Raw genomic sequence first — 24,745 nt, forward strand, 5'->3', positions numbered from 1 at the left:
CTTTCTCCTCATTTGGTGTCGTTAGGTATTTTCTAAATTTTGTGTGTTTCGGACTGCTAACAAGAAACAGAATGTAATGGATAAATGTCAGCCTTCCTAATTAAGGACACGGGCAAAGTACAAAGACATTCAGCAAGGTGCTGGAGCGTAGCAGAGGAAGACAGTGGGGGTAAAAAAAGATGCATTCACTTTCTCCATGTGTGTGACATTTAATTAACTTTTTTTTATCACAAACATTCATTAAAGGGTAATATTCCAGCAAATTATATAGAGGTAGATTGTAATGAAACTCTGTAACCTTCCCCTAAGTTTAATGCATTACACAGGCTGAAAATAACATCACAGCAGATACCGTATTCAGCTTGTGTAACACAACTAAGTGATATGAACGGAAACTTTTGTGACTTTCTCTTACAGGATACAGAAGAGCAGTGGAAGAACTTTGTGTTGTGCTTCATGGGGAATTGGGGAGTGGTTTTGATTATTAAAAGGAAATGCATGGGTCTGTTTCTGTAAATGAATAACATAAAAATCCTCTATCAAACCTAATGGAGCAAATCTAAAATGTGTTGAGGTAAGAGCATCGATTCTCCATCACAGAGGGTTAATCTACTCCAGTTCGTTGCCTCAAAAATGACTGTAACTCAAGCTCAAACTATTAATTATTTATATAATGAGGTAGTATTATTTAAAGGTTTTAAATATACACACTTTAATGTCAACTGAAAAAGAATGTGGGTGACCAACAAAAGAAAAAAAAAAAGTGTGTGAAGCAGATTACAGAAGCATTGGCTTCTACAAATCTCTCAGCAGGGAACACACATTTGTTACGCTCTCAACTCAAAATATTCACTCATGGGAGCCCACCATGTCTGAATTTCCCCCGTCATGGCATTCCCCTGAGCATAATGTTGCCTAAGTTATCACTATTTCCCAGCAGTCATCCTGCCACTCAAACCACACCTCCTTGAGAAGAACCGTATCAAATGGACTGTATTTGTACAGGGCAGCTCCCAGATGGGGATGTGCACAACTGTGTGAATGCAAAGTAACTTGGCATTTGCAGTAAAAGAGACCTGATTGCATCTCTAACAAAACCTGGATAAATGAAAGCTGGGAAACAGACACCGTATCAGAAACTGTCACTCTGATTCCTCTCTATAAATCCCAGAAAAAAAGAAGATAATTGCCTTAACCATTTGCATGAAATGACAGAAACCATGTTCTTAAGCTGGGTGGACAGACCACTTTCCTTTTAACACAAGCTTTGAGTTGTCAAGCACTTAACTATGTGAGAGCCTTATAGTGTCAGACAGACATGGCCCTCCAACCCATCCACCACCTAATATCTCTGGCCTTCAGTGAGCTAAAAATCCTCTGTAAAAAATCAGATTAATGTCCTTGCACAGAAAGCTTTGAACATACACTGGCTTTGGTGACACTATATACAACATTAGAATCTCATACAAGGCCCTTGTTGCTCAAAATCTGCTATTACAACACAGATACCTTAAAAACATGAAAGAGAGGGTAAATAGTGATTAACACCTGTGGAGGTCACAGGTTTGCTCCCAGCGTTGGTGTAATGGTTACAGGACACTAACTACCCAACAAAGAAACCTGCCATCTGGCTCTCTGTGTCGAACTGTGTCTAACTCTGCAACCTTCTCTGCTTGATCCAAACCATTAGCTCCTGACGGTGGTAGCTGCATTGTGACCCTGACAGGCCGAAGATGAAGAGCGTACGTCTAATGGGTTCTAATGGCCGGCTAAAAGTTTCATTACATTGTGGTTGGCCAGTATGTACTGTCTAGGTCATCGTGGTTGCTAAGTAAACCTGTAGTAAGTGCTGTGTGCTCATGATGCTGTGGGTTTAAGCCCATTTTGTACTCTTTCATGCGGTTTCTCTTTATCCTCCGTAAATATCTTGTAGGTTTATAGACTATATGTATGATAGCAATGCACACCAGCGTATAGCGTTGAATAATTTAATGCCCAGAGGAAGCAGTAAGGGTTGGGTTATGCTAGAAAACCACGTTGGAAGATGGAAAAGTTGTAATTGTAAATCTGTCTGCTACATCAGCACCACAGACAGTGCAGTGGATTTATCAATAAACAGCACAGGTAGGCTTTTGATATTTCAGAGCTGTGATCATGGCCAAAGATTTTAAATTGCACCAAACTAAAAAGGAGCAATGAGTCAGGCAGACTAGACTAACATATTCAACTCAACAACCCCTTTGCCCCTGTTCTCTCTTTGCTACTAGGGGATCAAGAGGAGGTTAACAAGGGGGATGTATTTTGGTCATTTTGCTAAGGAGTAGGATAGCATCCCCCCTCATTCCATCTCAAATAGCCTTCGGTTTAGAGCTGTTACACAAAGCCTCACTCCAAGGAATAATGAAAATTCAGTCGACAGAGAGATGAGCAAGAAGCTATAATTGTTTAAATTTGGTACACATTTTCAGACAGACATTCCTGGAAGTCATTCATAGGGTTGTACATGTGAAAAGTGGCATACAAATGTGTGTAAAAAACAAAAAATAAGTTCAATCCTTGCTTTCTTTCTCACCTCCACACACAATGTCAATGTCGGTTTGTCAGTTTTGTAAAGTTATATAAATTGTCGGATGCATTAGTAGCTGTAGTATAGAGATAAAATACCGTGAAATAAAATGAGTTTCAGATGTTGTAAGCTAATGAAGCATATATTCATTACAGCATACAATATATAGCCTGAAGATTGATAAGCATTGTGTACTGGCCTGTAAAATGTATGAATTAATTTGTATCATCACCACTGGCTAAAAAACTGAAGTGATCCCTCTCTCTCTAAAGCTGAGGCAAGCTCTCCAACCTCTGACAAGTCAAATCAATACAGAGCAATAGTTGATGGGTGGTAAACACAGACGGCGCATTTCAACGGGCTATTAAATAAAAACCACTTGGTTTTGGTGGTGAAGGCTGTGGGGCTTCCTGAGGGTTCAGGTGGCGAACCATTAAAAGTGGTTCATGACATTAATGTTTTTATTCAGCTCTATGTTTTCTTTCTGCATCTTTGTTTTGAAATGTATTCTTCTCTTTCTTCACTGTAGGCAATAAATACATGGAATATAAAAGAAAGGCAATAGATAAATAGAAATACTCAAATGATTGTTTCTCAGCTGTGGCCATAAAACAAGAAAATATCCTAATTTTAGCTCCATGCTTGTAATATTGGGTAAAAAAAAACACATTATTGTCTAAAATGAGAATAATTCAGAGTGTTAAGCTCTTGGGTGTTGATCTTTCTGACCCATATGTTAATGCTTTAGCTGCCTTATACACACAGCATCAGCGTACTCACCCATAATGCATTGGTAAGGTTCTTCTTAACATCAGCACAATGACCTATATTGTAAGTGTATTCATGGTGCACTGACCTGAGTCACAGTTAGCAGTTGCCTCAACAATTACAGCATATAGTAAACCGGTGTGTAAATGTATTGGTGATGCGTCCTTAATCTCAACACAACTCCCAGAATCCCCAGCACACAAAGAAGCCATTAAACCTAAGTCAGTAAAGGAAAAAGGCTGCCGCATGTTGAGTTTGCCAAAGATAACACATCTGGCTCGTTAGATGTGTTAACTGAATGCTCACTCTGCTCGAATGTCTACCTCTATTGACATGCATAGAGAGCCGGCGTGTGACAAGTTTACAAATGACAAATTGTTATTTATGATTACCACATTTAACCTTAATTCTTTATAGATAGATAGGTGTATACTTTATTTATCCCCAGGGGGAAATTTGCTTGTAGCAGCAGCAAACAAAGTTACACAGTAAAATAAGTACGGAAAAATGCACAATATATACAATAAAATAAAGTAACAGAGCAGAACCTATTAAATTTAAAGAAAATAAAGTACTAAAAAAATGTACACTAGATACAATAAAATAAAATGGTATTAAATTAACTAAAAAAACTAAACTAAACAGTAGTGCAAAAGATTGCCAACAGCGGCAACAGCAGTGTTATAATCATTTGAAGGAAGATTTGGCCAGAGGTGATCTATTATAGAGTGTTATAGCAGAGGGCAGGAATGTTCTCCTGTATCTGTCCTTGTGACAGCGGAGCTGGATCAGTCTGTTGGAGAAAATGCTCCACTGTCCCTGCAGTAGGTAGTGGAGAGGGTGATCCGGGTTATCCAATATGGATAATAGTTTCTTCAGTGTCCTCCTCTCCACCACCTGTTCCAGATAGTCTTGTTTACAGCCGATGATGGAGCCGGCCTTCTTAATCAGTTTGTTAAGTCTGTTGGTGTCTCCGGCTCCAATGCTGCTCCCCCAGCAGACTACGCCGAAGTAGCTCCGTTAAGCAAAGTACTTACAATGAAAGAACTACGGGTGCTCACAGCGACAAAACCACAAAAATGCATCACCAACTCTGTAGCTCTATGGAGCTTTATAGCCTCTTTTACTATATTGTTTTATTTCTACAGAGTGGTCACAGTTTGGTTCAGTCTCAGAGCTCAGACAGCTGTTTTCAACTGAAACAAGCTCCAAAAAAAAACACTGTACCTGCCCAGCAACATACAGCAGGAAGTTCATCAAAGTGGAACATTTAGCAGATATTGTTCTATGGAGTTAGTGGAGACCAAACAGGGAATGGAAAGAGCATTGTCCTGCATCCATCAGGTGGACACAAACATAACTCCAAATGGTGCTCCACACCCACTGGATGTGAGAATATGCAACCGTTTATGATGTTCAGCTTGTTATGCAGTACATAAATGATCGCTTAGTTCTATGCAAGTGTCCTAATAAGTCTTGACAGTGTGATGGTAAAGAGAGACAACACGCACAATACCAGGACTCTGAAACAAAAGCAATTGCGTATTAGCCATTGTTCATTTTACTATTTACACCTGCACTTTCTCTGCTGTTACGTCAAAATGTCCGCTGTTAAAAAAGGCCAATTGAACACAGGCTGTGTTCAAAATTGCAGTTTCGGGTCGTGTTAGTTAGGCTCATGTTTTCTTTTACCAGCAAAGCCCTGCTCCTCATTTAAACTGCTACACACATTCACAACTGGGAGTTTGCCAGTATAACCACAGTCTTTGCTGCTGGCCACAGGAGCAGTTGGGGGTTGCTTTGCTCAAGGGCACCTTGAGCTAATGCTGTTTGGGGTGCCAAACTCAAATTAGATTTTTTTTCATCACTTGCCTCGACCAACTAACCCTAAAGCCAGTTTCATTGGTGCAAATGTAAATTTGTGTGTCTGTGTGTGCTTAAACTGCTGGCAACACAAGCGTGGATGCAGCGTTTAATCTCTGTGCCCCATAAATATGGGAACTATCCTGAGAATCAATAGTCAGGAGCTTCGAGAATGGGAAAGAGATAGAGAGCAGGAGAGAGGGAGGGAAATGGGAGAGAAAGAGAGAAGAGAGAGAGAGAACAAAGTGTGAAAGACCGAGGAAGTAAGAAAGCAAGATATAAAGCAGTGTAGTCTCGGCACTCTCTGGCATGCATAGATATTATTCATTGAAAAGGCATGAATACACTCTCAAGTGCAATGCTTTGAGCCACCTGAGAGTACACACACACACACACACACACACACACACACACACACACACACACATACAAACACACACACACACACACATCTGCACAGGACTACTATGTGCAACACAAATCATTCACAAGCAGGCACACACAAACAACTCTGCTACTTAGAAAACACTGTTCAAACACGCACATAAGTAAAAAATCAGGCGGAAATCCAAACACAACACATTCAAGCACTGGAGCAGACATATAGACACACACACACACACACACACACACACACACAGAAAGTGGAAATGAGGAGGGAAGAAAGCAGAAAAGAGGAGAGGAGGAGCAGAGTTGAAAAGAATATGCCATGGAAGAGACACAGCCCATGAGAGTTATGTGAGGATTAAAGGGAAGTGTTGAGGGAAAGAGAAGAAATGGAGGACAGGAGGGTGGATTATTGAATACAGAAGAAGGGAGAGAGAGCGAGAGAAAGAGAGAGACAGAGAGAGAGAGAGAGAGAGAAACAGACAGAGAGAGAGAGAGAGAGAGAGAGAGAGAGAGAGAGAGAGAGAGAGAGAGAGAGAGAGGCATAGCATAGAGAAATAATAGGCTACATAAGGTTTAAGTAAGAGACGAAGTAAATGGAAAAGGAACAACAGGACCGGAAAAAGTGGAAGGGAAGAGAAACAAATGGAAAGAAGGATGATGAAAAAGAAGAGTGAGAAACACACGGCCAACAATTCATCCATACATCTGAGGATGGCTAGAATAAAGGAGAGGAAGAAAGTGATGGGAAGAGGAGGGACGGGTAGTCACAGATAACACACAGCACACAATGAAAGTGACAGCTTTGCTCCGAGCATGACTCTGGCTGACTGTTGTTTCATTATAATCTCATAACTGTCAAATCCTGGAGCGACGGAGAGAGAGAGAGAAAGAGAGAGAGAGAGAGTAAAATACTTTCTTAGTGAGAGGGAAACAGCGAGAAAATTGGAAATGAATCTACACTTCTGGTTGAACTGAACTGAATGCACATTGGAGGCAAACAGAGACGAAGGCTGGCACATACATACATACCGTTTATGGTGCACACACACACACACACACACACACACACACACACACGCATGCCTGATTGCTCATTACTTTACTCACTCACTCACTCTCTCACTCTATCAGACATTTGATCACTCGTGCACTCTCTCATTACTTTTATACTCTAACATTTAAGCCAAATCGTTTACCTGTCACTCATTCACTCGGTCATATGCACTCTTATGCACTCTCACATGCTCATTTACTCAGTCACTTCCTCTATCATTCACCCACTCACCCATTTTGTCACATTTAGTCAGTCGCGTTCTCTTTTATTCACTCACTCACTCACAATTCACTTTGTAATGTTTAAACTTACTCACTCACTCACTCACTCACTCATATTCTCAGTCACCTGCTCTTTCATTCACTTCCTTGATAATGGTCTCATTTACTCAGACGCAGGTTACTCATTCAGTCACAAACGTAACCATTTGCTCACTCACTCCGTCATTCCCTTCACTCACAAATGACATCAAAATGACACCAAACGGAATATGTATAAGGCTTTGTCGTCACCAGTGAGGCTGGTATGAAAGCTGTGTAAATAGGGTAGCAGGTCACACACACTCCCAAGCCAGAATACAAACAGCACCAAAGTGAAAACAGCGCTTTCGTTTCTTTTCCTTACTGGTTTTCTAAGGCTTTGATCACTGACAGCAAAGAAGCCTGTAAAGCTTTTAGGAGGCCTTCATCTTAACCGGGAAATGCAAACAAAGAAATACACCAAAAAACTAATTTGAATAAAATCGACTTTTTCAACAAAATACGATTATTATATTCTTGTGTGTCAGACAAAGCAGCTTAAAATAATAATTAAATATAGAGCCATGATATATTTGTACCGTAAACTTTACTGCATTATGTGAGCAAACATAATGGACGGTCAACAAGCATGTCAGTTAAGTTAAGTGGCTATTTTCCTGGGAAATAAAAGTGTGTTTCTCTTCAAACTAATAGACCATGGGTTTACTCGAAGATTGACCCCCCACTGTCCTATTTCATCACGTAATAAATCCAATTAAGGAAGTATTGATACCATTTAACAGCAAGTGACCGCATTTGGCTCTGCCAGTCCGACTTGTCTGCTTCCTTGTTTTCCTACTGTATTTTCTATATTTTTACAATGGCAAATTGGACTGCACTCAGACCGCATACTAATCAGCTTGGGTGGTGCTGTGATACCGATCACTGCTTAACTACACAGTTATTTTTCTAACAGCAAAACTGTCTCGCCAAGCTGGAAATAAAATACCTGCTTACACCAGTTGCTTGCAATAGCATATCTCATTAACTGACAACATGCAGACTGATGCAAATTTGATATGAGAAGCCCACTAATAATTATAGTTATCTCACATTGACAGGAGTGCCTTTGAATACTTATCTCTTCTCACACACGTTTTCTCCCTTCCGCGATATCTGCTGTTACGTTTTCACACACAAATTCCACACTCAGCATCACACACACACTTTTTCATCATCCTTTTCTCGCACACTTCTCCCCTCTTCCACAAAGTGAAACTCTGCTAAGCCGACTAGCATCAATCTGCTTAATGTTTACCTCCCATGCTCTCAGGTAAATCTAGCTCTGTCAGCTCTGTCATTGTTTATATTTCTCTCACAAACACTTGTTCAATCAGCTTCCTCTCGCATCAAATTGCCCACACAAGCAGCTGTGTGCTTCAGTTAATTCCTAAGTCCTTCGTGCACACAAGTCCAGCAAAAGAGACAAAAGAAAAAGGTAGAAGCAATGCTCAGATCTCAAGCAAATGTCACCCACTCTTATCACTCCCCTTTCTCGCTTTATACGATTTAAACCTGTAGAGTCTGGGTCCTTATCTTCACAGGATTTGTTACAGTGAAGAAAGCTACAGGAATCTAAACTGACTGCACACACACACCCTCCTTCACATTTTCCCCTCCACGCTCTCTTACCTGTGACAGTGATCAGCATGGGAGCCACCAGCGGCCGGTTGTTATCCAGTTTTCGGCTCAGTCGGATCTCTCCGCTGGTGTGATTCAGCAGCAGCAGGTGAAGCTCGTTCCCTCGGTCGATGGTGTAGTACAGCCTGTCTGACACATCAGGGTCGTGGGCGGGTACTCTCCCAATTACACCACTGGGGAAACTGTTGGACCGATTGGATACGAAGTTGTTGAAAATGATTTGGAAGTCCTGCAGAGTGGGCCGGTTGTCGTTCTGGTCCACCAGTCGGATGCGGACAGTTGCCCGGCTGACTAGAGGTGCTGAGGTGGCTTGGACTACGATGACATACTCATTATTGGCCTCATAGTCAAGATCAATGAGTGAAGTGAGCTCCCCTGAAAAGATGTCCATCTGGAAGATCTCAGGGATGTTGCCCTCCACGATTTGGTACATGATCTGAGCGTTGGCACCTTCATCCGGGTCGGTGGCTGTGATCTGGGCTACCACAGAGCCCACTGCGCTGTTTTCCTTCACTAGAACCTCAAAGTCATCAGCAGGGAAGACAGGGGCATTGTCGTTGACATCGAGGACTGTCACCTGGATGTGGACGGGAGTACGCTGAGGGGGTACGCCTCGATCTACGGCATAGGCCGTCAGCTCATAGAATGGCACACTCTCACGGTCCAAGCGGCGAACAGTTCGAACAATACCAGATGTAGGTTCAATGGTAAAGTCTCCATCCCCGTCCTCGCCATTTTGGAAGGTGTACTGAACACGGCCATTAGCGTGTGCATCACGGTCAGTGGCTGAGATTTGGAGGACACTGGTGAAGGGAGGGGCGTCTTCGCTCACTGTCCCCTGATATCTGGGGCTGACGAACTGAGGTGCATTGTCGTTCACATCATTCACGTTCACCTCAACATATGTAGTGTCTGCTTTCTGTGGTATGCCGTTGTCTTTAGCTGTTATAGCCAAAGTGTAGGTCATCTGGTCCTCATAGTCGAGCTCTGCCTGGAGTGTTATAGCCCCTGTGGCAGTGTCAATGCGGAATTGTGGGATATTGTCCTCGAGGAAGTATGTGATTCGGGCATTTTCACCAACGTCATCATCTGTGGCACTGATCACAACGACAGTGCTTCCAGGTGGTCGGTCCTCATTCACGCTAATAGAGTAGTGGGCGCTCTGGAAAACAGGCCGATGAGTGTTGGCATCTGTGATGTTGATGTGCACCTGACAGGTGTCGTGGAGTGTGCGGTCTGAGGCGGTGACTGTAAGAACATAACGGCGCTCCTGTTTGTAGTCCAATGGGAGAGCTAACGAGAGAAGTCCGGACCCTCCTGCCGTGCTGATGGCAAAGCGGTTTCTGGTGTTTCCTCCTGTTATCTGATAGGTCACAGCACTGTTGACGTCGCGGTCCACAGCCGTGACAGTCACTACACTGGTACCAACCGACGCATCCTCATTCAGGCGAGCATAGTACTCCTTTAGGAGGAACTCAGGGCGGTTATCATTGACATCCATCACTGTAATTGTAACACTGGCTGTAGCAGAAAGCGGCGGCATGCCATAATCCCTGGCCTCAACACCAAAGAAATAGTGTTCCACAGATTCTCGGTCAAGAATGGAGCTCACAGTGACCCAGCCTGTAGCTGAATTTATAATGAATGGTGTGTCAGAGCTGGTTCCAGTTAACCTGTACTCCAGACGAGCATTATCACTAGAATCAGTATCAATGGCCTGAATGTGGAGGATCGAACTACCAACTGGGGCACTCTCGAGCACAGACGCCTGGAATGGGGTAGAGACAAAGATCGGTGGGTTGTCATTGACATCCGTCACCTGTACACTCACAATACCGGTGTTGTTGGAGAGAGGGGGCCGCCCATTGTCCTGTGCACGAACACGGAGTGTATACTCTCGTTCGGATTCATAGTCTAGTGGTGCGACGACATGGATCTCCCCAGTGACACTGTCGATGGAAAACTGTCCACGGCTGTTACCACTGATGATGTTATAGTGAACAGCAGCGTTACTGTCCTTGTCCCGGTCTGTGGCACTCACACGGAGGATCTCAGAGTGGGGCCGTACATCCTCCTTCACAGCTACAACATAGCGCTTTTCACTGAACTGTGGCACGTTGTCATTTTCATCCAGAACGGAGATGAAAACTTTAACAGTAGCGGAGCGGGGCCCCGGTTCCTTCCCCTGGTCACTGGCCTCCACCTGTAGAGTGTAGTGCTCGTTGGTTTCCCGGTCCACCGCTCCACGGGTTGTTATGAGTCCAGAGCGTGGGTCAACCTCAAAGGCTGCTCGTGCAATTGCAGCCGTATCCCCGACAAAGCGGTAACGGATATTGGCATTGGATGGGGAGTCTAAGTCTGTCGCTCTTAACTGTAAGATGGGATACCCCTCCTCTACGTTCTCCCTGATCGTCTCCCTGTACTCTGTCTGCTCAAATATAGGAGAATGATCGTTCCGATCTGAAACTGTAATGGCCACCATTGTGGTGCCAGAGAGTCGAGAAGAGCCGTGATCGGTCGCAGTGACCCGGAAGTAATGCAAATCCATGTGTTCTCTGTCTAGAATCTGAGTGGTGGTGATGAGACCTGTGTCTGGGTGGATGTGGAAGTAGTCAGATGATCGACTGTTCATCAACGGGGCCATGGTGTAGCTCACCCTGCCTGCATCTCCTGCATCTGGGTCTGAGGCGGACATGATGATGACTGAGGTGGCGGGTGGCTGGTTCTCAGCTACTTGCACTTGGAAGTTATACTGGGAAAAATGGGGATGTTTGTTGGCTGCACGTCGAGAGCGAGGCCAGGGCACCAAAATCTTCCTCCCCCTTTCTCCCTGTGACATTTCATCATCTGCTACTATTATCAGTCGTTCCAGGCTCCTCTCTCCCCTTGTACTGTGCCTCTCCTGCTCTCCACCTTCCCCCCTCTCATTCCCCTCTCCAACCACATGGCTTTCATCTGGCTGGCTCTCTTTCTTCCCTCTTTCGCTAGCTGGCTGTGTGATGGTAGTGGTGCTACTGCCCCTATCCTGACCCTTTCCTCCCTCTGCCTCTCTCTCCTCTGCCCGGCTTGCCTTTGTTATTCCTTTTTCCCTCTCCCACTCCTCCTCCTCTTGCTCTTCTCCCCCTGGTTCTCTCTCTCCCATCAGCCACGCCTCTCTCTCGCCCTCCCCCACCTGTAATTTTCCTCCCCCAACAGCGGCAGCAACAGCAGCAGACCCCTCCAAGCCCTCTCCCTCCCTCTCCCTTTCTCCCTCGGCCCCCATCTGCCGCCTATCTGTATGTCTGACACCTTCGGGCTCTAATGGCACTTGCTTACCGGAATTTAATTGCATATGTGCATGGTCGTTCTGCTCGGTGGTTGAACAGTCAGTGGAAATGCTGTCAGCGCAGCCTGCCTTGACCATCTCTCGCAGTGCGGTCTCCCACAGGTCTTGTTGCTGTGTCTGACCAGAGTCATGACTATATCCATTCATGTCCTTGCTTTCCTCCTCGTTGTTGTTGTTATTACTGTTGCTGTTGAATTTTCTCCACAAAAACACCCGCTGAGAGTCCCGGAGAGCTGTCCGTGGTGCTAAAATCAGATCCTTCACAGAGGATAAGTAAAGGGAACGCGCAGAGTCATCCTGCCATGTGGGCAGGTTCATTTCAGAGAAGAACGAGAGGTGGTTTTCTGTGGTGTCATCGGGCTGAGTGAGGAGACGTGAATTGTTTGCTGTTGCAGAGCGAGACGTGTCTGACACAACCCCGGGAGATTTAACAGGAAACTTCGAGGGCGAAAAAAAGCCTGAGTCACTGGCAGACTCTGTCTCTGAAGTTGCGTTTACTTTCTCAGCAGATAGATGGATCGGTTTGGATAGCTTTCCACTTTCTGCATAACCGCCTTTTCGTGTTTGAGGGTGCATATTGAGCACCAGGCCAGGATATCTTGATGCAATTGATGCGCTTCTGCTGGATAGAAAACATTGGTCGGGCGTCTCTGTGATGCTACTGGGGGAAAATTGGATGGGGGGGTTCCTCAGAGCTATGACTCCCTCCGGGACCATAAACTCTGCTACATATCCATCCCCCATTTCTATTCTGTCCAAACAACCAAAGCGACCACCGGGAACCTCCCTGCTTTCTTCCCGGGTTTGGCTGCCCTGCCCTCCGGTTGCTGTTGCTGATTTCCCCAGCGGAAGCTCATTATCAGCCCTACATAGGAGCATCAGAATCGGACAAGCCAAATCATTATCCGGATAATTAGATAAATTAATGTATTTGTTGCCTTGGTTCACCCCTCCTCCTCGTCCATCCTTTCCCTCTCTCTTCCCAGCCCTCTCCTCCCTCTTATCCATAATTCTGACATGGTAATACCTTGCTTTCATCCCACGGACAGGGGGTCCACAATGATCTAGGTGAGCCCAGGTACTAGGGTTAATGACTGCCGGTGCACTACATCTGTATGCTTCCTTCCCCCCCTCATCATCTCCCTCACTCCTCATCCCCCTCTCCCTCACCCTGCACCTATTGCACCCAGTCAAACAGCTATCATCACCCCCCTCTCTGTTGCTGCTGAGATCGATATCATTGTGCCTTCCCAAATGAGAACAATTACCAGCCCCCCTGTCCGCGCTGGCTGAGCACCCATCAGCATCCCAGGTCTTGTTATTAATGCTGTTCCTGTAAACTGAATGCGGCTGAATTTCACCTGTGTGGCTGTTCTGTGAGGAATAAGTTGAAAAATGACAAACGTAGTCCAAATTTGAATTCTGGTTATAGTTTGAATTCTCTGTGAAACAGGGATGAAATTTAAAGGTGTAGTTTGAAGCCTTACTGGATGGTGAATTGTATCCAAAGAGAGGATGGATGCAACAAGAGCAACCGGTTGGCAATGGGCCAAGTGAGGGTTTTTTAGCGGGGGAGAGGGCTTGTTTGTTGGGGCTTGACCGGTAGAGATGCCCGGGTGTCAGGGAGCACCATGTAGCAAATAGCCTCCTCACCTCACGAGCCCTCTCCCACGCCACTCTCCCTCTCCTATCTCCACTTCCGGGTGCCCTGCACAGGCCAGAGGCGTGCACAAAGGCTCTAGCGGCGCCACGTTTAGTGAGGTGTGGCCTCGACGCCGGCCACCGTAGCGCGCACGCTCTAGTCCTTTGTACTGCCCGTTTTTTGCCGTTCTGAACCGGCGAGGAGGTGAAAGCAGGTGAAGCGGGAGGAGAAACAACGCCCTTCCTCCTCATCCTCCCTCTATCCACTCTCTGTCCTGCGCCGACGCCATCAGAGCTCGACCTGCTCCTAATACCTGGGTTGAGAGGAGGAGGGGGTGATGATGGTGCCAGAGGGCCGTTTTCACACCTCCAAAACGTCCCGACTCCTTTGAGTCTCTCCTTCCGTGCCCCCCTCGCCCCATCCCGGTGATATCGTCCCAGTGTCCCCCCTGCGCGCTGCACTCCAGAGCATCCCGCGGTCTGTATCCGCTCTACAGTCCACCTGCTTGGGCGTATATTCCAGCTGCCCCACGGCGACTCCCCTGCTTCCTCGCGCTGCTGCTGCTGCTGTTGCTGCTGGCTCACTTTACCGGCGTCTCGGTAACAGAGACCGGGGGTCCATCGGTTGGAAGCCCCTTCTGTATTCCCAGTCCCCGGGGTGAGGGCGAACAAAGGGCCGAGGAGAAGCAGGTGGAGTGCCAGAGAAGAGAGCAGGAGCGGGGTGAAGCCCGGTAGCGGTGCAGCCATTTAGTCTCTTCCTTTCTCTGTCTCTCCCTCCTTTCTCCCTCTTCCACCACTTCCTATTCTCTCTTTATCTCTCTCTCTCTCGAGTGCGTCTTCCCTTCTCCCCGTTACTTCTCTCTCTCTCTCTCTCTCTCTCTCTCTCTCTCTCTCTCTCTCTCTCTCTCTCTCTCTCTCTCTCGTTCCGGCTAGGTGGCCAGTTCCAGGACCGCCGGCACCGCCCGACACCTTCCCCCAGGCTCCCCCGTCTCTCCGTCAGCCTGGAGAGTTGGCATCTACCCGCTGTGGTACGTGGAGCTGGAGGTATGAGCGTTAGGAGCGGCGCGGCAGCAGCATCTCTCCTCCCGTTCATTCACATCCAACATGGCTTACACACTCACACTGACTGACTGACTGTGCTGGCTGGCTCACACACTACCCTCCTGAGTGTGTGTATGTGTGTGCGCACTCTCCTAGGCACAGCCCGGTGGTAGGCTACTATCCATCCATCCACACACACGATCACACTCTCCTCCTCTCTCCTTTTTCTACCCCTCCCCCTATTGCTTGCATCTCTACCACGCCTCTCTCTCTCTCTCTCTCTCTCTCTCTCTCTCTCTCTCTCTTTCTCCCTGCCTCTCCTTTCCTCTCTCATGATGGTTGGCTCCGGTGCGCAGGGCTGTTACACATCACCCGCGGCGGCAGCCATATCCACAACTGCAAAAGGACGGAGGGGGATAGCCTGGATCTTACACAATCACACCGTCATCGGCGTATTATCTGAAGAATTATCACCCTCACAAATAACCCTGCAGGTTTGCCACCTTTTACCGGGGTTATGCAGACAAACCTGGCAATGCTGCTGATTCAGACAACTAAAAATGTGATTCTGACATTTTAAAATCAAAATGATGCAACAGTGGGATGTCTTGGATGAATTGCAGAAAAGCAATTCCTAGAAACTTGACCAAAAGGAAGGAAGCAGCATCAGGAATTTTAGTAAAGTATATCGTGACAAAGTATGAGCCAAGTTGAATTATCGTATAGCCTATATGTATGATATTTTATTTATTTTGTATAAATAAGCTGCAGTTTCACGGCTTAATTTTGTTCATACATGACTACATTGTCCTATTTTGTGATATCATCCTCATCAGGTTACACACAGTACAATCCAGTCCAGTGATGTAAGCTGTGAGTCGTCAGGTTAGCTCTAGTAAAAGTGACGTCATCTCCAGTATGATCACCGATGAGTAATTCACACACGCGCACACACACACAAGCATAGGAAACATAAATTCCAATTCTGACTTTACTGTGAACAATGTTTTCTGTGGCAGGATAAACTATATTATATTTTATGGGCTATAATTGTCCCACAGGGATATATTTCTGCCATATAGCAGCCACATTTATTATTAGTGTGATTCATTTCAATGGTGAAGGCACATGCGCGCTATCCAGCAATCATCCCAATTTAACACTAATTTGTGCATGGCTAAATGGGCAGATCCATTTCCTGATACAAAAATCACATTATGCAAATACTTAGGCTACACATTTCCTCCAATATTCACTCACCACCGTCTTCCCATTCAATACCAATTTATAGTGTCGGCTGGGTGGTGTATAGTTTTTCTAATGACACGGCTGGAATTGAACATGATTTCTTCCTGGGGCTGATGGGAGGAGATACACAAGGCGTGTCAGTCGGGGATGCTGAGGAGCAGCCAAATATGAGCCCCAGAGCTTAAGTATTGATCAGGTTTGAGCGTCATGTGTGGTCTGGTGATTGTCAGTGTAGGCTAACTATCCAAGTATCACAAATGGTCAAGCACAAAAAGTGCTAAAACATAAAAAAAAATATATATATATATATATATATATATATATATATATATTATGAATATCTCATAAAAAAAATGTATGAGATGTATTATATTATAATTTTGCCACTTTTAGACCTCATTTTATTTAGGTTATGTTATTATTTGTAGAAAAAATCAATGTTTAATATTCCTAAAGATTTCAAAATAGATTTTGGTATTGGTACCAAAACTCAGGTACCGTATCAGCACTAAAACAAAACAAAACAAATAAAATAAACTTTCAAACAACACAACAGTGATTGCCATACAATTGCACTAATATACTGACTTATCTTATGGTTATTTGTATCAGAAGCTATTGTTTTGTAGTGTATAGTGTATTATTTAATATTAGTTGATGTATACTGAAACAACGATGAAAAAAGATTTTATCGTGTTTCCCATGCCAACTTAATTAAGGTGCAGCCAACACAGAATAAATTAAAACTTTATCTTGTGAATGACACACAACACAGTGTGTTCATTTATGTGTGTCCCAGTCTGTTTGGATCCCCACTTCTGTTTTTTTTTTTTCAGAGCTGGAGCTTGGAGGACAGCCACAGCAATATGGTGCTCCAAAATGCATATCCCCCTTTTCCAAATAAGATTTGAATGCACAAAAGAAAAAAAATCCTCTCCCTCCCTCCTTCCCTGGGTGTCAGCAGCCTCCCTCCAGCCTCGTGCTCTGTCACCAGGATTTGTTAGCGTTTTTCGATCGTTGCTCCGACACCCTCACACGCCTCCGTCAGCCAGTGTGATTACAGTAGAATGTAGGTTATTGTGGCGCACGCTGGCAGCGTTAACAGGATTTGGAATGGGTGCGTGTCGGGGAGCATGAGGACGTCTAGACAAGTTGTGACGAGGCAGCGTGTGAAACAGTCTGACAGGTATTACTCCATTTACCCATTCAGTGATGATACTTTAGATGTCATGATACTTTTTCCGCCACGGAGGGGAAGCTTTCTTTTTCTTCGCCACTCATCAAACAGGTCAGAGTTCACAGTGACCCCTGAGGCTGTCAGAGGTTCAATTACACACATTCAATGGCACTTCATTGGGGTATCAAACTTGAATACCTCCTGTTGAATCAAGGGCTTTCTTCTGGCTGCTCTGCCCCCGAAATCTCTAAAACTGAAATAGTATAATGTTACAATGTTCTTCACTGAGAAACTAACACTCTTGGGCTATTACTGTTTCAATTCCAGTGATTGTATAGCACACTTACCAGTAATTTAATCGTATTCTTCTCTAGAAGTGAGAATGAAGTTCAGTCGGGCAAAAACTGCAGTATACCTAATATGTCCCCCGCTGAAATGAGAAAAATGTTTAAAAAAAAATGTTTTAACCAAAAGTCAAAAGAGGGTGTGTGTGTGTGGAGTGTGTATTGTATAAGTAATGTAACAAATGGTACAATAACCTACCTCTTTAACACTAAACATAGCACACGTAACAGAGAGAATTACACCGCATATTTAACATGAAAACTATTCCTACTCAACATTACAGAATATGAAAACTAGTTTAATCATTGCATGCCCTTGAAAGTCTTTGGGATATTAATAGTCTTTGGCCTATCAGGGAAAGTAAAATCCAGACAGCAGTGAATCCGCCTGGGGAAAATTTCTGTCATAAAGTAATTCTGATTCCTATTCTGGAAGATGGACAGCTAATTCGACTGAATGGGAACTCTAATAATGTGAAAACCTGAAGACTCTCTGTCCATTTAGAAACTTGTTGAGATTAATATAGACTCAGAATGTCACCCCCAATGTATATGAATCTCATTTGTAATTTTGAAGAATAGTGGTCGTTCTAGAGAATCAGTAAAGGTAATACATTATTAATTGCTAGTAGAGACCCCAATAAAGAGAAATTGATCTGGAAATCCCACCTTGAATCTCTTGAAATATACAGCACAGTAAACACAATCGCAGTAAACACAAATACAATCCATGAATGTATCTACAGGCAAGGAGGTGAAATACCAGTGACGACCATAAGTGCTGTGAGCCCTCAATATACTTATTCATACTTGACATTTGGGAAGCAGTTGCAGATTACATTGTGGACCTTAAGACAAGAATCCACAGTTCACCCTTGAAAACTCTTCAAAATGATTCTGTCGAATCAAATCAAAATCTGCCATAAATCTACTGGGGATGATCCCTGCACGTCTGTGCTGCTCTAATTAAGTACACAAAATGGTTCAGCATGCCTGCTGAGATACACACATTAATTAATATTTGAGTTTTTTTCTCTTATTTTATTTTATATTTAACTCTACCAAGTTAATAAGATCTTACATTCAGGATGTAACTGTTTCATGTCCACCTTTATTTTTAATCTGCACGGCTGGTCAGATTAATTAGGTTGAGTACGAAGTCTAATAGACAGAGTGTTGAGTGACAGCGATGAGGGAGTGCTGTGCCACTTACAGCTATTTATAATGGATCAGAGAGGCTGGACGGACTATAAACACTAAACGAAGCTGACTGACAGACAGTTACTACGGCACCCTGTGGGGCTCTGACATCAGAGGGAGAGAGAGAGGATGAGGGGAAGTGAGTGCGGGAGAAAGAGAGAGACTGGGAAAATAGGGTGAGTGATGAGTGACAAGGATAAGGGGAGGAAGGGAGAAATGGGAAATGAATGAGGAAGGAGCAGAAAGTTACGGTAAGCCGCCGTAACACTTGAAAAAGTACAGTGTGATTTTTATTCCGGCTGCAGTAGAGTTTTAAATCAAACAATCAAGAAATGAAACTCATTATTCTGCTCAGTGAACAAATGCTTGCTGTGAGCAGCAGCAGGAGGAGATACATTATTATAAACTTTATGGGCATTGCTTTGCTCACTGTATTTGTTTTATGCAAAAATTATAAACTTTTGCGTGCTCAGCCCTGGAATGTTAAAGCGCACATTCCTGAAAATGTCACTATGTCCAGATAGGTGAAATACGCTGGATCACTTTTATCCAGAACATCCAGAACATTTGAACTTTTCTGTTGCAGCAACCAAGAAACAATGATATAAGGTAAAAAAAAAAAAAAAATGCAGACATGTTTAGAGAGTGAGATGGAGGTGAAGAGGAGAGAAAATGACAGAGGTAATTAGAATGAGAGTTGAGTCATATGGAGACTAACTGCAAGTGTCTGAAACAAATTCTTTAATAACAAACGCTAATCTTACATTTGTGCATAGTCAGTCAATCGACATCAGCCAAAGTGTCAGCAACCCACAGGCCATCTCATTCAGATCTAATTACATTAGGCTATTTAATCATTGAATTTCAAGCTATCAAACTCCCATTTACCGATTGAAACCTTGACAGGTGTATATATAGACCGGACCAACACCAGGACTTGATAAGTGAGGCAGGCTTTGAAGGTTTAGACCTATTTCACAGCACCACTGCCCTCATAAAGTGAGAGGGATGAAGGCTGATGTAATGTCGGCCAGCAGACCCTTGCTGTTACCGTTTTGTATCACCAGTTTAACATGTTCAATTTCCAGAGTGGATTCCCAGTAGAACATGCATGTACTCCTTAATACTTGTAAAGACATTGGCCTGACCTCAACCTGCATGTGTTTATTTCAGTGAGTAATTTCCTACATTCCCCAGAATGTTTTTCAATGCTTTCCTTTACAGCTGTGGACTGTAGTTATAGGAGAAGAGAGTGATAGCGAGGGAATGCATTCTTTTACTTTTCATTTAATTTCAGGTCTATTAAATCTAACATGTCAGTGGAGAAAAGTGTTCCATCCGTCTGCCCATTCTGCACATAATAACCTGTATGCTTTTTACATGTCAGTGCAGAGTGGTGACTCTAAAACCTGATGCTCAAATTGATCTTTCGCATAGCTGAAAAATATTCTGCCATCAATGTCCATTGTAGCTGCCATTGGTAATATCCCAGTGAGATGTCATGCTGTCTGTTTTGTCTAATGCGCCATATAAACAAGAACACATACACCACCGTACGATGCAGGGGACACTGTAGGTATACCTGCTTTTTAATGGTTTGAAATGAGTTGGCTCATTCAGGCCCACGAACAGTTATCTGCTGCAAACATTTTTTCTCCTTCAAAGTGCAGCACATACAGTACTCTGTTCAAAAATGTGGAAAGCAAAAACAAAACCTGCGCGTGGCAGGATGTTTACAGGCTGTACCTCAAAAATGACCCCTTAAGAGCACAATTAATTTCCAGATTCTGCGTGCAGCTTTTAATGCAACTCGCTGCGGAGTCAGAAATGAGGAGGCCTAATTCAAATGAGAAAATCTTATTTCCAGTTCAGCTGAGGTAATGTGGGTCAGGAACAGCTGGATCCCGCTGCTGATCCACTCTACTCCCTTCTGCTCTGCAAGCCATTAATAGCCGGGTTTATGCGCATATGAACAGAATCTAATATTGTTCTCTAAACAGGAGAACAATGATGTTGCCATGCAGCTTTGTCTGACTGTTTGTCAGGCTTGAAATGACCAGATGTTTTGCTAACTCCTACGGCCGGTCAAATGCATCTGAAATAAAGGCTACTGATTAAAACTGTTACAAGGTGAATAAAGCATAACAAGTGTTTTTGAATAAAACTGGTGCAAGTTCTTGGTACTTACGCTGCTGAAAATGATGAGTCTTGTTAAGCAGACCATATAAAAGTAGTTTAAATAGATGTGCCAGCGTGTGGCTTACTGTAACCCTGTATTCACATTAAATCAGAGGAGGTGGAGAACAGGATTTCATCTGCATTTTTCAAATCGCTCAGCTTGGGGGAGCGCTACAACATTTATACAATTTCCTGTGTGTCACGCAAAAAAATATCTGTAATGCTGTGAATTGGATTTTCACAAGGCTCAAGGGAATCACTCATTTCATTTCTCAACTGTAATGTTTCGTGGCATTTCATTGCGGGAACATTACAATGTTTGTTTGCGTGTTGATTTTGTGAGAAAATGATCTCACCGCTGTGTTCTTACATTTTCTAAACAGCAAAACCATTGAAGGCTTTTGCTTTTTTGTTTCTCATTGCTGTGTCGGCTGTAAAAGCTGACATGTCATGTTTGAACTACAGTTACAGCTTGAAAATAAAGGGATGTATCTGTTGCTAGTGGGGTTTTTTTTGTTTTTTTTTACCATTTATAAGAGCTACAGAGTGTCTATTAAATGCTGAATTTTTATTGTCAATTGGTAAATCCAACAATGGAACCGGTTTTAGTGGATCCGTCTTTGTATGCATGTGACTGTGTTGTGTGTGTATGTGTGTGCGCACTCTTGGACAGTGGGCTTGCCTCCCTGTGCTGAGGGATCAATAACCGGCTGACTCCTCGCGGGAAGTCTCCTCACAGCCTCGAGCCTCCAGGCAGGGGACCGCGTGCTTTCTATCGGTGTGGGTTTCCATGGGAACAGTCTGTGAAAGTGCGTGTGCATATGTGTATGTGTGTGTGAGTTGAGGGGGGACACTGAGACCAGGGGATTACTGCTGCTGCTGCTGCAGGCGCGCGCGCGCGCGTGCGTGCGTGCGACAGAGAGAAAGAGAGAGAGAGAAGAATGGTGACCATAGAAGTTTAGGGAGACGATAAAACAGGAAACAAAAGAGAAAATGTGAGTACAGAAAATGTACACACACACATGCCCACATGTGCGCGCACACACACACACACACACATATAAAGATGGAGACAAATAAACTACATAGAGAAAAGACAGGAACACAAAAATAAATAAGGTCTTTACAGATAAGGTTGTCTTGCATCCTCATTGCTTCCCCCTTCTCGCATAACACCCCCCTCTAATTGCCTGCTGCCCTTGGCCTTTTGCGTCTCTGTTGATCCATCTCACAGGGGGGTATGGAGCGGAGTGCGGCTGTAGAACGACAGGCCACAGGCTGTCCGTAACACCCCCCCACGCAACACAAAACAGGGAGATCCTGAGCGGCAGGCCAGCAGGTGGCCGTTGGCCTGCTGCTCATCTGTCCAGTTTGAAAGCAGCAGTGATGCATATTCAACACATGCAGGGCAAGGGTGACGGAGGTGGGACAGGGTGTGTGTGTGTGTGTGAGTGAGTGAGTGAGTGAGTGAGTGAGTGAGTGAGTGAGTGAGTGAGTGAGTGAGTGAGTGAGAGAGAGAGACAGACACATCCTGCCATTCAGACAGAGGAGCCACTTGCCGGAAACCTTCCCCTCTCTCCACGCACACACACAAACACACTCACACACACAGATGATGGCATATGGCGGCAGCTGCCCAGCGAGTGTCGTGATTGTGTGAATTAGAAGCAGCGTGTTGCACGCACGAATAATGAGCCTCGCCTCTCCGCGGGGACGAGCCTCACGCAATGAAAAGATGAAAGAATCATGGGAAGGAAGGAGGTGAAAACCTCCTGTAGAGCAGCTTCTCCTCCTGTGATCCATAACTGTTGATTTAACAGCTGGCTACTCATTTTATTATTAAAGCCTCTGTCCTCAGCTCCTCTTCTCACACTCTCTGTCTTGTTCACATTTAATTTACATTTGCTCCCTTTAAGCTATTTAATTCCTACTTAGTTTGAACAGCAGGACATTTTTTGGTAGTTACCTTTTCAAACAAATGCCATGTCCACTCACCAAAAAAATATTATCATTATTTTGTTTGTCATTTTCAGATTGATTGCCAACAGTGTTGGGGAATGTTTTTATTCTTCACCCCGGAAAAAGTAGTTTGACAAAGTAAGCTCATGTAAAAATTAAATATACTTTTATTGTGACACAAATTTACCCAGCACAGCTCACAGTGAAATGTAATGTCTGCATTTAAGCCATCCATATAGTATTAAGAGCTGTGGGCAGCTAGCGACTAGGGAGCAGTTTGGGGGTTTAGTGCCTTGTTCACCTCCTGGGCAACTGCACCACTCCGGCTACCAGTCCACACTTTGAACTCAGGCTGTGTGACTCAGTGATGTGCGGTGAGGTTCGTGGCTGGTGAGGCATTGACACTACATAAGTCATATTTACAAATTCTGTATATGAACCCAATAGAGTATGCAAATTGACTACTGGTTGTTTTTCATATTCGATCTGCCCCACCGACCCGCACCACCGGGAGCGTTTCAGAAGTGGAGCGCTCGCGGGCGCCACCCGCGAAAATCGTGAGATTCCGCGATAATCTGTGTAACAACCACGGATGTATAAAGAGAACAACAAACACATAAAAGGTTACTTTACCTGTCCGACGTTGAATTGCTGTTGATTTGGTCATATTTCCCTGTTTTTTTTAGACATTTTTAAGCTTGGATATAAATCTTACATTGTTGTGGTCAAAGCAAAATATAAGAAGAAGAAGAGAAGTGTAGAAGAAGAGCAACGACAGAACAAGCATAAACCCGACCGGTGGGCTCTCGCACGCCCTCTTCTTTGAGGCAGAGTAGTGTTTGCCTCCCCTCTGCTTTGTCAGATCAGCAAAACTAAATATGTTCTACACACACGTGAAATACATTACCTATTATATGGAATGAAAGGACGTATAATAAAAGTGTCTACAAATATTACAGTGGTGACAAACAATGAGACAGCAAAAGACACGCGCTCAACCCAGTTTGTAAGGGATTGCGCAATCTGAGGTGAGGCACAGCTCGTCGCTGCCTCACCTCACGTGTCTCCTCTGTTTGAACAGGACATGCGCTAATTCAGCGATTTTGATTATAAAAATGCTTGAAATGATTGGAATCATACAGAAATTACATTTATAGCACAGATCACTAGAGAAATATTTATATTTATTTTAAAAATAAGGCTCTGCCTCACCTGCCTCCCCTGACCGCACGTCCCTGGTGTGACTTGACTTGAAGTGGCAACCCTATGGTTCCAAACCCCATAGACTGAACTACTGCCGCCCCAATCTTGATAATCTTGATTTAAGGTTCACTTACTAGATTTTTGCAGTGCTTTCAACCGCATCTCAAGCAGGCGGCCACCTCCATTTTGAAAAGTGTAGCCAAAGCAGGCGTGCCTTAATCTTGCAGTCTTTACTGGCCAGCAGGGGGCGACTCCTCTGGTTGCAAAAAGACGTCTGATTGTATCGATAGATAGATAGATAGATAGATAGATAGATAGATAGATAGATAGATAGATAAATAGATTTATTTTATTAGTGAGTAATTTGTGTGCAAATATCAAATGCACAATATATACAATAAGAAAGACGGAGCAAAAATATTAGATATAAAAATGCACAATATATACAATGAAATATAATAATATAATATAATATATATATATATATATATATATATATAGTGCAAAGATTTGACCAAACAACAGAGTAACAGTGTTATAGTTTTGTGATTGATCTGGCCTCAGGTGATTTATTGTACAGTCTTATTGCAGTGGGCAGGAATGATATCCTGTATCTGTCCTTGTGACAGTGGATAGCGTATAGAAGTCTATGAGAAAATTTCTCTCACTTGATTTACTACCTCAGTAAAAATTGTAAACATGAGTTCATGGTCATAGTCGCTATACACTGTAAAATGTAATAAGTTGACTTTACTTAAAAAAAAGTCAGGAAACCGATTGCCTTAAAATTTCTAAGTAAAGTAGCGCATTAATTTTAAGTTGTTAAAGCTTAAAATAACTGAGTTAAT

The 24,745-nt window shown here is 43.9% G+C and overlaps 1 protein-coding gene across 1 annotated transcript in view; it reads right to left on the reverse strand.

Moving 5' to 3' along the window:
- The window catches only part of celsr3 (cadherin, EGF LAG seven-pass G-type receptor 3), a 107,457-nt gene extending 92,664 nt beyond the window's left edge, over positions 1–14,793 (reverse strand). Inside the window, exon 1 of the mRNA XM_068732775.1 lies at positions 8,573–14,793. Coding sequence (XP_068588876.1) covers positions 8,573–14,294 — 5,722 coding nt within the window. The 5' untranslated portion in view covers positions 14,295–14,793. The remainder of the gene's footprint in view (positions 1–8,572) is intronic.
- Positions 14,794–24,745: the final 9,952 nt, after the last annotated feature.

The sequence above is a fragment of the Cebidichthys violaceus genome, unplaced genomic scaffold (genome assembly GCF_023349555.1).
Source record: "Cebidichthys violaceus isolate CVI_PGR_0920_01 unplaced genomic scaffold, fCebVio1.0.p SCAF_6, whole genome shotgun sequence".
Taxonomy (NCBI): Eukaryota; Metazoa; Chordata; class Actinopteri; order Perciformes; family Stichaeidae; genus Cebidichthys; species Cebidichthys violaceus.